The sequence below is a fragment of the Artibeus jamaicensis genome, unplaced genomic scaffold (assembly GCF_021234435.1).
Source record: "Artibeus jamaicensis isolate MK-2021 breed Jamaican fruit bat unplaced genomic scaffold, CSHL_Jam_final contig_233, whole genome shotgun sequence".
Taxonomy (NCBI): domain Eukaryota; kingdom Metazoa; phylum Chordata; class Mammalia; order Chiroptera; family Phyllostomidae; genus Artibeus; species Artibeus jamaicensis.
Genome location: NW_026521486.1, coordinates 4,644,196 through 4,656,878, shown reverse-complemented (window position 1 = coordinate 4,656,878; position 12,683 = coordinate 4,644,196). Strand labels below are relative to the sequence as shown.

The 12,683-nt window shown below is 44.5% G+C and overlaps 1 protein-coding gene across 1 annotated transcript; it reads right to left on the bottom strand.

Moving 5' to 3' along the window:
* Positions 1–4,681: 4,681 nt before the first annotated feature.
* SNU13 (small nuclear ribonucleoprotein 13) lies at positions 4,682–12,683 on the bottom strand. The gene is made up of 3 exons (XM_037160627.2): positions 12,569–12,683; positions 6,765–6,885; positions 4,682–5,914 (listed from the first exon to the last, which is right to left on the bottom strand). Exons 1-3 carry the CDS (start codon positions 12,569–12,571, stop codon positions 5,652–5,654), a joined length of 387 nt encoding a protein of 128 aa, XP_037016522.1. The 5' UTR covers positions 12,572–12,683; the 3' UTR covers positions 4,682–5,651.

Below are 12,683 nucleotides of genomic sequence, written 5' to 3'. Positions count from 1 at the left end.
GGAACTGGCCTGCAACCCAGGCATGTGCCCTGACTGGGAATCGAACTGTGATCCTCTGGTTCGCAGGCCCACACTCAATCCACTGAGCTACACCAGCCAGGGCAGGAAGTGTATATTCTTGTTTGGATTTCTTATCCGGGGAAAGGGAGGATAATTCTCTGATTAGAAGAGATGCTGGGAGGACTGGGTAGAGTGGGGCAAAGGGGGAAAACTGGGAAAACTAATAGCATAAAATACTTTTAAATTATTTTATTCAATTACAGTTCTCTGCAGCATATTTTTTAAAATATATTTTATTGATTATGCTATTACAATTGTCCCATTTTCCCTTTTATTCCCGTCTGCCCTGCACACCCCCTCCCACACACATCCCCCCACTTTAGTTCATGACCATGGGTTATACATATAAGTTCTTTGGCTTCTACATTTCCTATAGTGTTCTTAACCTTCCCCTGTCTATTTTCTACCTACCCTTTAAGCTGCTTATTTTCTGTACCTTTCCCCTGCTCTCCCCCTCCCACTCCCCTGTTGATAACCCTCCATGTGTTCCTTTTCTAGTTGTTCGCTTAGTTTGCTTTTGTTTTTGTTTTAGGTGTGGTTATTAATAACTGTGAGTTTGCTGTCATTTTACTGTTCATATTTTTATCTTCTTTTTCTTAGATAAATCTTTTTAACATTTCATATAATAAGGGCTTGGTGATGATGAACTCCTTGAACTTGACCTTATCTGGGAAGCACTCTATCTGCCCTTTCATTGTAAATGAAAGCTTTGCTGGATAGAGCAATCTTGGATGTAGGTCCTTGCCTTGCATGACTTGGAATACTTCTTTCCAGCTCCTTCTTGCCTGTAAGGTCTCTTTTGAGATATCAGCTGACAGTCTGATGGGAACTCCTTTGTAGGTAACTCTCTCCTTTTCTCTTGCTGCTTCTACAATTCTCTCCTTCATTTTAATCTTGGGTAATGTAATTATGATGTGCCTTGGTGTTCCTCTTTGGGTCCAACTTCTTTGGGATTCTGAGCTTCCTGGACTTCCTGGGAGTCTTATCTCCTTAGCCAGATTGGGAAAATGTTCCTTCATTAATTGTTCAAATAAGTTTTCCATTTCTTGCTCTTCCTCTTCTCCTTCTGGTACGTCTATAATTTGGATGTTGGAACATTTAGAGATGTCCTGGAGGTTCCTAAGCCTCTCCTCATTTTTTTGAATTCTTGGTTTCTTCATTCTTTTCTATTTGGTTGTTTCTTTCTTCCTTCTGGTCCACTCCATTGATTTGAGTCCCAGTTTCCTTCCCATCACTATTGGCTCCTTGTACATTTTCCTTCATTTCACTTAGCATAGCCTTCATTTTTTCATCTAATTTGTGACCAAATTCAATCAATCCTGTGAGCATCCTGATTACTAGTGTTTTCTGTTAACTCTGCATCTGATAGGTTAGCTACCTGTCGATGCTTAGTTGTATTTTTTCTGGAGCTTTGATCTGTTCTTTCATTTGGGCTATTTTTTTTTCTCAGCGCACCTGTTACGTAGTGAGGGGCACAGCCTTAGGTGTTCTCCAGGGTGGGGTAACCCACTTCACTGTGTTGTGACACTGTATGTCGGGGAGGGGTCCGAGAGGTAACAATGGTGCTTGCTCCACTCTCTGACGGTTTTCAGTCACTTCCCCCACTACCCACAAGCACAGTGGGCCCTTCTGGTGCTGATTGCCATGTGGGCGGGCTTGTGTATGTTCTAGGACCCTGTGGGTCTCTCCCACAAACTCTCCCATGAGGCTGGGCGCCTCTCCCGCTGCCACCGCAATCCCCACAGGTGTTTCCAATCAGTGGTTTGAGGCTTTATTTCCCCACACTGGGGCCCTGGGTTGCGAGGTCTGTTTCACTCCCCAGTTGTTCCTCCTGGTTTATCCGCACACAAAAGTGGGACCACCCGCTCCAGCAGCCGCCGCCTCACCTTTCCGCCAGCTGCCACCTTGCTGGCCAGCTGCAGCCTTGCCCACCCTGCTCCACAATCTGCCACCTTGCCGGGCCTGCCTTCCACCGCCTTTCCGTGAGTCCTCTCCACCCGGCTGCCCGTCTCTGTCCTCCTACGGGTCTGGATGAATGTGTCTTCTCTAACTCCTTGGTGGTGGATTTTCATCCAGTTTGATTTTTCTGTCTGTTCTGGTTGTTTTTTGTTTTTAAATTGTTGTTGTCCTTCTTTTGGTTGTATGAGGAGGCACAGTGTGTCTACCTATGCCTCCACCTTGGTTGGAAGTCCCTGTTTACAGCATAAAATTATATATATATATATATATATATATATATATATATATATATATATATTTTTTTTAAGATTTTATTTACTTATTTATTTATAGAGGGGAAGGAGAGAGGGAGAGAAACATCAATGTATGGTTGCCTTTCATGCATCCCCTGCTGGAAACTGGCCTGCAGGGAAGCAGTCTGCAACCCAGGCATGTGCCCTGACTGGGAATTGAACCGCGATCCTTTGATTCGCAGGCCCATGCTCTATCCACTGAGCTACACCAGCCAGGGCAGCATAAAATATTTTTGAAAAAGATAGTTTTTTATTATCAATCCAATAAAAAATTGAAAATATTTTTAAATTAAAAAAAAGATGCTTTGAGTATACAGCAGGATGATGCAAAACCATTTAACAGTAGCGCTCCTTCGTTGAGAAGTGAGACCATCCCTTCTAAATGAACATGTTTGGAAACCGGGTTCTACTCAGGGTTACTACCAAGATAGGTTAGACTCAGGCTAGGCACAGCGGGAAGGTGAGCATGAGTACTGGCAGTGGGCCTTTATTTTCACTCCTGGATTTCCTGGCTAGCCAGGGAGGGCCCCAGGTTGAGTGCCAGGTTTCTGTGCACCCCTGAGGGTCCTCGTGCAAGTCTGGGCTCCTCTCCTCCGTTCTGTTTACAAAATGGAATGACAGCTCAAGGGTCCAACAGCAAGCACCCACTGCCCTTTAAGCTACTTATTTTCCCATGATGTAAATGATAACAAAATCACCGCAGGAGGTCTGTGCCACACAGCAACTGTGTGAGCCGTCTCTGCAATGAGGCCTGCCTTCTCTGCCGTCAAACTGCCCACGGGAGAAACACCACGTCCAAACGTAATTTGGCTCGGCTATTGTAAACTCACACGTCAGATTTAATACCTTTGTGTCTTGACTCCATCATGTACATACAAGGGACTGTGGGAAATGGGCCTGGCATTTTCAAACCTCCGTTTCCTCACATTTAGAACAAGAAGGGGTACAAGGTGAGGGCAGAAACTGCAGCGTCTTTTACGGAACCTAGGACATCTCATGACATTCCTCAGTACTCCGAGTCCCACAGACCAGCTCTGAGTGGCTGTGAGCGGAGACTGCAGAGGGCGTGAACTGTACAGGGTGAGGGTCGGGGGGCGGGGGGGGGACGACCTGGGTGCTGGCTGCCACAGCATCACGGAGACTTGCTACTTCAAATCTTTTTCTTTCCTTCAGAAGATAATTAGACCCACTCACCACTGCCCCATGTGAGATGTATCTGTCTGCTAATGCCAGAGGTACATATCTGATTTTTCAAAACGTAACTTGGCTGACACTAAGGATACCTGGGGATATTAAATGGCTCCAACAAAAGCTCCGTCCCTTCCTTAAAACATCAATTGGGGATTTAAGGCAATGGAAATGCATTTAGTACTTAACAACAAATGAATAATCTCTTTCACAAGGTCATTATCATAAATGTAAAAGTATTCCTCAATCATACGTCCTTTTGAAAAAATGGTTTCAGGAAACTTATTCTAAAGCAGAAGTTCCTGTCACTATGGAGTGTTCTAGAAACTAAGTATGAAACACTGAGCAAAGATGAGACATGGTGGAGAATACGACACAGGACAGGCAGTGGAGACCATTAGAGCCACAGGGCTTTTGTAAGGTGATTGCAGACTGACACCCTGCACTCTGCTTTCAGTGGAGCGGTGGGCACTGAGCCAACACCCGAGTGGGCGGGGCACCAGGAATGAAGGTCCCAGGAGCCCCTGCCCCACCCCACTTCTTAGGGCTCTAGTGGGTGGAGCCCTAACTCTAGTCTTAGTTTAGGTGGAGGTTGGGCTGATTTCTCTCGGCCCCCAAATTATTTGTCTTTTAGGCATGACTATAAAGACATACATGATAAAAGTACAAGAACTACCCCCAACTCTACCATCCACAAATATGAAACTTATTGGGGTGGGACTGGGGGACAGTGTAGACACAGTGGGGTGAGCTGGGGGAAAGGACCGCCCTGCAAGCACAGAACGAGCCCTACTTCTGCAACAATGATTCTTAACTTGGGGCAACTGTGCCACCAGGGAACCATGTCAATGTCTGGAGGGAGGCCTTAGGGCTGCCATGACATCCAGTGGGAGAAGGCCAGGGTGCCGCTCTGCCTCCCACAACACAGGCAGCCCCGACGCCACAGGGACTACCCAGCCCAGAACGTCAGTGCCAAGGGCGAGAAATCCTGGGGTGACAGCGACACCCTGATGACAAAGTCTGCACGAGGCATTCTGAACTGCCAGAAACCACTGGGAATGATGGTTTTTGTACGGCTTCTCTGTGGGAAGTTGAGAAGTTAACACCATTCTTACAATGAAGTTCTCTGTGCAAGTAGTAGTTGGATCCCTGCCAAGAATCACACTTTCTTCACACTGGAATATGAATATATTTCTTTACTGGGACTCTCATAAGAATGACACATTAGCACTGTCCTTCTGACGTGATAAAGATACATACATCTGATCCACGTTATGGCAGGAGACGGGTGAGGGCTCTCGGAGCAGGTACCGTGTCCACGAAGAACTCTCTCTTCCCCAAAGACAGGACGTTTCCTTGGATTCCATTATCTGTTGTAGCTTCCAGGTCTCCGAGACTTGCCCGGAATCCTTCATCCCAGGACCAGGTGACCCTATTCTCTCACGTCATTCGGGACTCCTTTAAGACCTGGGTCACCTGCCCCATGTCTCACTAGCACAGGCCACCTCTGGAATTCAGCAGCACACCTTTTTGGTATGCTGTTGTCCTGCCACCCTCAGGGGCACAGCTGGGAGTTGGGGGTGGGGGTAGACCGACTTAACATCATATTACCAAAAGCAAACAGTAGGGGCACATTAGCAGATGCCATTTGGGCACCCAACTAAAAACCTCACAGAATACATGCTTCCTCCCCAAATGACACACATGATCCCCTGGAGAGCAGAGGAAACCCCTAGACCATTTAAACACGCATGGAATGATTCTGTAGTCAGGCATGAGGGAAAATCAAGCGGGTGTTTACTTCACCATGCCCGCACACAGAAGGGAGTTAGTGCCTGAGAGCTGTAACCAGATCTCCATCCTGGCTCGTCCCTGCCTCTCAATGGTGTCACTACTCTGTTCCCACCTGTTTGGGGGCTTAGTTCATTTATCAAAAGAGAAGATGTCAGAAGGTGGGAGATTTAGGGCAGGGGTGGAATGACAACCTGTTAAGACGGATAAAGTAATACAAAAAATGTAAAAACTAGATTTACTAGAACAATATTTTATAACAATGGCAGGTAGCTGGAAGATACTACATGTTAACACAGACAATATAATACACAACCCCAGGGGGAGGAGTCAGTGGCAGAGTGTGGCAGAAGCCACCGGTTAGACCAAGAGCCTTTCAATGGACTGCTGGATGGACTGGATCTGCTGCTTCAGCTGTGAGCCTTCTTTGATGGTGACAGAACACGCGATGACAGGCCTGGAGACCCCACAGGCCCGCCCCAGCGCCTGCTTGGAGCGCACGAACACGTAGGGAACGTTCTTGTCTTCACACAGCAGCGGGAGGTGCAGGATGATCTCCAGGGGCTCTGCATCGGCGGCCATCACAATGAACTCAGAGATGCCTCTGTTGAGGGTTTTGGTGGCTGTGGACAGAAGGATGTGAGGCCAATAGGTGATGTGGGGTTTGGGCAGGGAAGTCGTAGTGACATAATGACATAATGTCAATCTCTGAAGAAAAGAAATACAGGTGAAAGCAAGCCGAGCAAAACCCCCAGGCATGAGCGGTTCTCTGTCTGTCCGGTAGTGGCCTTGGAAGGGGACAAGGGATTTGATCACCAACCGGCCCTCCGCAATGCCTTTCTGAAACCCCACCAACGCCCTCAGCTCTGTCAGAGCATACCCTGTATCACACGGGCCCCTTCACTCCTCTGTACCACCCGTCCAAGCCACTGCCATCTCTTGCCTGGCTGGCCGGACAGCCGGCTCACAGCCCCGCCGGCACGGAGCAGTGCGCTGCAGCGCCTCTAGACTCAGGTCTGCGAGGGCTTTACCGCCCCAACCTGCCGCGACCCACACAAGCTCACACCACATGCCCCTCACCAAGGACACGCAGCACCGCACAGCATCATTCAAATGCTCATTCCCGACTGCTTATCTCTGCGGCCCACGGACCGCACTCTGCATTACTGGGGGACACCTGCCAAGGGCACCTGCCAAGGGCCCAAGAGCAACGCTGCCCAAATTCAGATTCTGGCTCTCCTTTTCCTTAGAAGGTACCTGTGACAGACAAAAGGCTAATCTAAAAAAATTCTCAGTCCATTAACCTTTAGCATCTAATGCCAAAAGGCTGCTCTCGTGCCCTCTCATCACATGTCCTCTCATCGGCCTCAATCAGGAGCACCCAGCCCTCTTTCCATATTGCAGACCTGAACCAGGGCCTGCGGACAGAGACAGGTGTCTTTACATCCGCCCGGAGCACTCCGGCCGCCTTACCCTCGTTGGCTCCTTTCCGAAGCTGCTTGTAGTTACATGACTGCTGAACGAGGTCCAAGAGTTTTTTGGTGAGGTGGGCATCTGCAAGAGGGTAGGCCTTCGGATTCACATCAGCCTCGGTCTGTCAGTGGGGTGAACAAGGCATCAGTGAAATGGAACCAGAACTTGTCCCGACAAGTCACAACACAATCAACAATTGAGGCACAATGGTCAGCTTCCCGGCTCCCTCACCCACAAACACACACTTAACAAATGACACTGGCCTGCACACTCCCAATTTAGAGAAACTGAATTAGGATTAAAAAAAGGTTAGTAATTACACAATCTAATAATGCATAAATAATACAGCTACAATAACGTATACTTTTTAACTTGCCTCTCTTTAGCCTAATGCTGAGTAAAACCACAGCACATGGATTAAAAAACGGGCTCCATGGCTCGACATCCATTGGGGTAGTCTTCAAATTTGGATTTTCACAGTCCACTCCAAGTTTACTGAGTCAAAATTAAGGTATAATTTATAGAAGTGCAGCACAAAGTTTCCTCTCTCCATTCCCTATTCAATGTTTGAATTTCCCTTTGTCCTCAGTAAGAACCCTTGTTTCCAAAACATCAAAATATTTTCTCATTTACTCAACCCTACAATAACATACAAAATGACTTCAGAATTGCTGTAACAAATTGCCTCAACCAACAACAAGCTCACCAAAGTCAAGATTGCTTTCTGTTATTAGAATATATCTGCCTAAAGCCACCGGGTCAGAGTATTATATTTAAAAGTTATTTAAATTAAAAAATTTCCACCTGGTTATCAATTTGATATACAACTAAGATTCCTTTGTATTCAGTCTGTGTTTTAAAAAGCATTATTTTAAATTTTATTTTTTCAAATATATAAAACATCTGATGTTTCCAAAGTCAAAGCTATGCTAGTGAACCGACAGTGTTCTGAGAACTGGTAATGAGTAAAGCATCCATCCTGCCTTTCCTACACGGACCATATCCCCGTGTAACCAAGCAGCAGATGAGAAGTTTCCCTTGTATCATTATCTCCACCTAATAAGGAAAGACACAATTAAACATCACCATCTTATAACCTATATTAACCAATCCAGACACAAATTAATTAATGGATCCGGACAGGGATTAACAGGTACTGACAATACAAAAGATAACAGGCGCTTATTGTCCCTTCTCAAAGAACAAAACATCTATAATCAAGTAGTCGTAGGGAAAAAAATAAAGAAAAAAAAATCTGATCAAGACTTCGATTCTAATACTAGATATTTAATATTGAGGAATTATTAAATGTTGGAGTGTTACAGTGGCATTTCAGTTGTCAAGTTTATTTTATAGATATATACCTTAATACCTATGGATAAAATGTTGTGTCATTGGAATCTGCTTCCAAATAACCCATGCAGGGAACAAACTGGATGGGATCCATCCTACACTATGCCTTCCAAGTTTCAAGGTTAACCATTTTCATCAATTTCTCATTTGTTTTCCCTGTGATTCTTCTTACACATATATTTGTACTACAAATATAACCCAAATGCAGCTCCACATCACCATCGCACGCACCCTGCGGTTTGCCGGTGGCAGTGAGGTCCAACCCTGGGTTTGGGGCTGGACCTCGCAGGCAGCATGTAGCACCGCCAGGTGTAGATAGGCAGTTGACCCACGAGTGATGGCCAGGTGGGAACTCACAACTGCGTCTGCCTTGGTGGTCTCTTTAGACTGAAATAACACCAAGACACCAAAATGATCCCCCCCCCCCCAAGAAAAAGAAAGCAACACAGGAATGATGCCTGGGGAAGTGACATCAAGGGCAGATTTCAGCAAGACACCTACCTGGTCCTTAACACATGGCACTGGGTAAACCTGTCACAATCCCTGCCTGGGTGATGGGGATTAGGTGAGGGCTAGAGGAGTTCCCTGGAGAAGTGGGTAAGAAAGCCACCTTATAATCTGTCTGCTCTTCTCCATACATTTTAGAAGTAGCTTTTTAAGGCCCATAAAAAGCCTGCTCGGACAATCTGTCTGATTTGTAGATCTGATATAATAAGCATTCCGGTAAACCACCTTTAGGATGCAGAACCTGCCAAACCATGATAATATATATACTAGCGCTTTAATGCTTTCAAATAAATCTTTATCATTTCTCCAAAACCCTTAATATCTTTTAGACTTATTCCTAGATAATTCAAACTAAAAAAAATTCACTGTATTTCCCAGTGTGCTAAGAATTTTTCCTTTTACAAATGAATTGGTGAAAACTATCAGATTTTTTTTTGTACTGACTCGGGTAAATAAGACTTTTCTTCTTTAATTTTTAGTAGTCCTATGTTAAACCAATTTTTAATTCTTGGGATAAAACCAATTTAGATAAGATTTTATTTTATATCCATTAGCTGATGGACATAAGGTTTCTTTGGGGATAATAAAGATGCTCTAAAATTCAGTACAGTGATGGTCGCACAAGTCTATAAATATATGAAAACCACCGAATTATATACTTTAAACAAATTAACTTTGTGGTATGTAAATTATCTCAATAAAGCGATACAATAAACTAGGTCTAGACCTGCGGGGACTTTCGGCGTCTCTGGGCCACAACGGAAGCAGAGTTGCCTTGGGCCCCACATCAAATACACTGCGACATTCAATTCCATTAAAACCTCATGTTTTAAGTAAGTCCACAATTTTGCGTTGAGCCGAATTCACAGCCGTCCTGAGCCACATGCAGGCCGTGGGCTGGGTGGCCTTAGTAGAGTTTTTTCCAGGTTAAAAAAAATTAGCTCAGCCCTGGCTAGTGTAGTGCACAGGCTTGCGAATCAGATGATCGCGGTTCAATTACCAGTCAGGGCGCATGCTTGGGTTGCAGGCCAGTTCCCAGCAGGGCGAGAGGCAACCATACATTGATATTTCTCTCCCTCTCTCCTTCCCTTCCCCTCTAAGATAAATAAAATCTTAAAAAAAAAATTTAGCTCAGTTTACTCTTCAAGTTTTAAAAAATTTCCACTTGAATTGGTTTTGATAATTGTATTTTTTTCAGTCATTTGTTTAGTCTAAAATTCTATGTTTTCGTATACTGGCACTAAAAGGTAATGTAAAATAAATACAATAAAGATTAAATTGAAAAGCCAACTAAAATAAAAAATAAAGGTATCAAATTGTGCTTAATACCTAATTAAGCACAATTTCCCCTCTAATTTCTTTCTAATGCCTGCATATTATGTTTCCTGCATGCTGTTACTCCTTATATATGACTTTATGCTTATTTTCTTTATCAATTTCACTAAAGGGGCTTCAAAGAATTGTCTTCTGATTTTGTCCATCCTATAACATTAGCATCTATTTTCTATTTCAGTAATTCCTGCTTCCTTTGGGATTATTTTGCCCTTTTGTTCCTTCCCCGCCAACATAAGCATTTTAGGTTCAAAATAATACTTTAGTTGTACCCTACATGCCCTGGTATTTGCTATTTTCATTATTGTTCAGTTCTGTTTTCAAATTTCCATCACACTTTATTTGGCCCAGTTATTTATATCTTCTTTCCAAACACTTTGTTACTGATTCCTAATTTATTTGCATTTGGTTGGGAGAATGTGATCTGTATTATTAATAGTCGTTTAAAATTTGTTGAACTTGCTCTATGATCCGGGTTCCTTGCTTGAGAAGTGTCTTCTATACACATCAGGTGCAATATTTACTACACTATGACCACTAGATCAAGTTTACTCACAGTGCTGTTCAAATCCTCCATTTCCATTATGATGATTTGGCTTCACAATCTAACAATTATACACTTAAATGCTGTATGATTGCATATTGTCTATTTCTTTTTGTAACTATGTCATTTTCAAATTTGTCCTGTATTTTGGGGCCACTTTCTATGTTTACAGATCATTTCTTTCTGAGGTTTACATAGGCTACACTACACTTTTTAAATTGGCATATCTTTTCCATTCTTTTTACTTCAAACTGTCTCAACTGGAGCATTTAGTCCCTTTTTATATTTACCTAAGTACTGACTGGGTAATTTAGGTAAACATTTGAGTCCAAATCTTTTTGTGCCTTATATTGGTCCCACATGTTGTTTCTTTTTCTTTCTTTTCTTCCTTTGGGTTAATTTTTTCTTCATTATTTTCCCCTTTATGAGTTTGGAGTTATGTATCTTTATCCTTTTGGCGGCTACCTGAGAAATCACATTTGTCCTTAACCTATCAAAATCTAATTCTCATCGGCAATCAACCCCCTCCCTCAACAGTAAAGGACCCAACAACACTTGAATGCCAATGACTCCTCAAAGTTATTTCTTAAAAATGGCAGATATTTCCATTGTGGCTTCCAACAACCCATCTCTGGAAGTAAGTATTCTCAAGTCTGAATAAACATCAAGAGCAAAAAGAGGAGACCAAACCACCATCAAAGAGGAATCATCTTATTGTTTTAATATCAGACTACTACAACAGAAGGTCGGCTAAACTTTATAACCAAACTATTTATCTTATAAATAGCTGAACTGAAATTCCTCACTGTATTTATCCATCTTCTAACTTTTTAAAGGGTTAACTAAAAGAGTGAAGAAAATCATACCACTGGCTAACTTTAACCTCCAGCTCCTGCAATTTGGTCTCCTGTATACCAGAGATCCCCAAACTGCAAGGTTTTGATTGAACAAATACTGTGAGCACTCATTCCGTAACAAATATTATTAGGACTAGGTGTTTATCGTGCAATATCTCATTTAATTCACTCTGCCCAACATCCTTAACACTGCAATGGGAAGTGCAGTGTATTTCCCGTTTTACAAGTTGAGGGAAATTTCTTTTATGTTCAACCTGAGACCATCGATTCCAAAACCAGCGAACTGCGTTACTACAAGCACTGGTTTAGAAGCTTCAAGTTCTAGGCTCAGCTGAGCACTACTTCAAAATGAGGCAGGTGGGAAGGGCTCGGTAAAGTGAAGGGGGATAAGATATCAACCTGGATCCAAGCTCTATGGGAAGGATTAAACCTCATTACGTAAGTGAAGTACTTTGCAAACTCTTCCCTCCTTAACAAGTGCCAACCCAAACTAGCTACCAGGCTACACAGTTTGATTAAAAGTTGGAGACCACCAACAGTTCGGAGGCACCGCACATGGTGATACCAGGATCTCTGATTTCTGAGACTGCCACCTCGCAGGAGGAGCCTTTGCTGTGCTCCAGGCCCCGCGGGGCTCGAGAATGCTCACTTTCCCCACATCCCCCAATGTCAAAGGCTCCTTTAGGTCCCCGGCACGTGTAACTAGCGGCGAGCCTGTAAGGCGCAGATCCATGGAGATCTCCCTCTCCTAAATATCAGCAAAGGAAAGCGGGGTAGGAGAGACTGACTCGAATTCAGGGTTCCACACCATTCTCTAGAGATCCCCATCCCCTAAATTTAAAAAACAAAGTGCTCTCGTCCAACTTTCTATCCTCATCCACGTGGGTTGGTCTCTTTCCCCCAGGTCGGATCGTGCCCGTCTCGGCTCACCAAAGACCTTAGGCTGAATGCGCAGACTGCTGCACCCCCGCCCCAATCACAATAATTGGGACCCTAAGACTTCGGGAGCTGTAACCTCCAGCGGGGCTGTTGGGACCGAGCGGCTGCCGGAGCTCAGACGCCAGGCTGGGAGGCCGAGGCTACGCAGCTACCAAACTTAAGTCTCAGCCCAGCGATCAGACGGAGCAGATTTTAAGCCTCTTCAGGCTAGTGAGTGAACCGAACTCCGAGTCTCCCGCTTCCCGGCCCCTGGGCCAGGCGCAAGCACTCACCATAGCTGCGATTCCGCGGTCTCACCTCCCCTAAGAAGGGCCGAGGACGTCAGAAGAGTAGCGGTCCACACCGCCAGAAAGTCGCACCGAAAGAAGTAGAAATGGCCGCGCCTGC

Coding starts and splice junctions, on each gene's coding strand:
- SNU13 (XM_037160627.2), bottom strand. Junction 5,915..6,764: donor TCGGAAAGGAGCCAACGAGG/GTAAGGCGGCCG, acceptor TTCTGTCCACAG/CCACCAAAACCCTCAACAGA.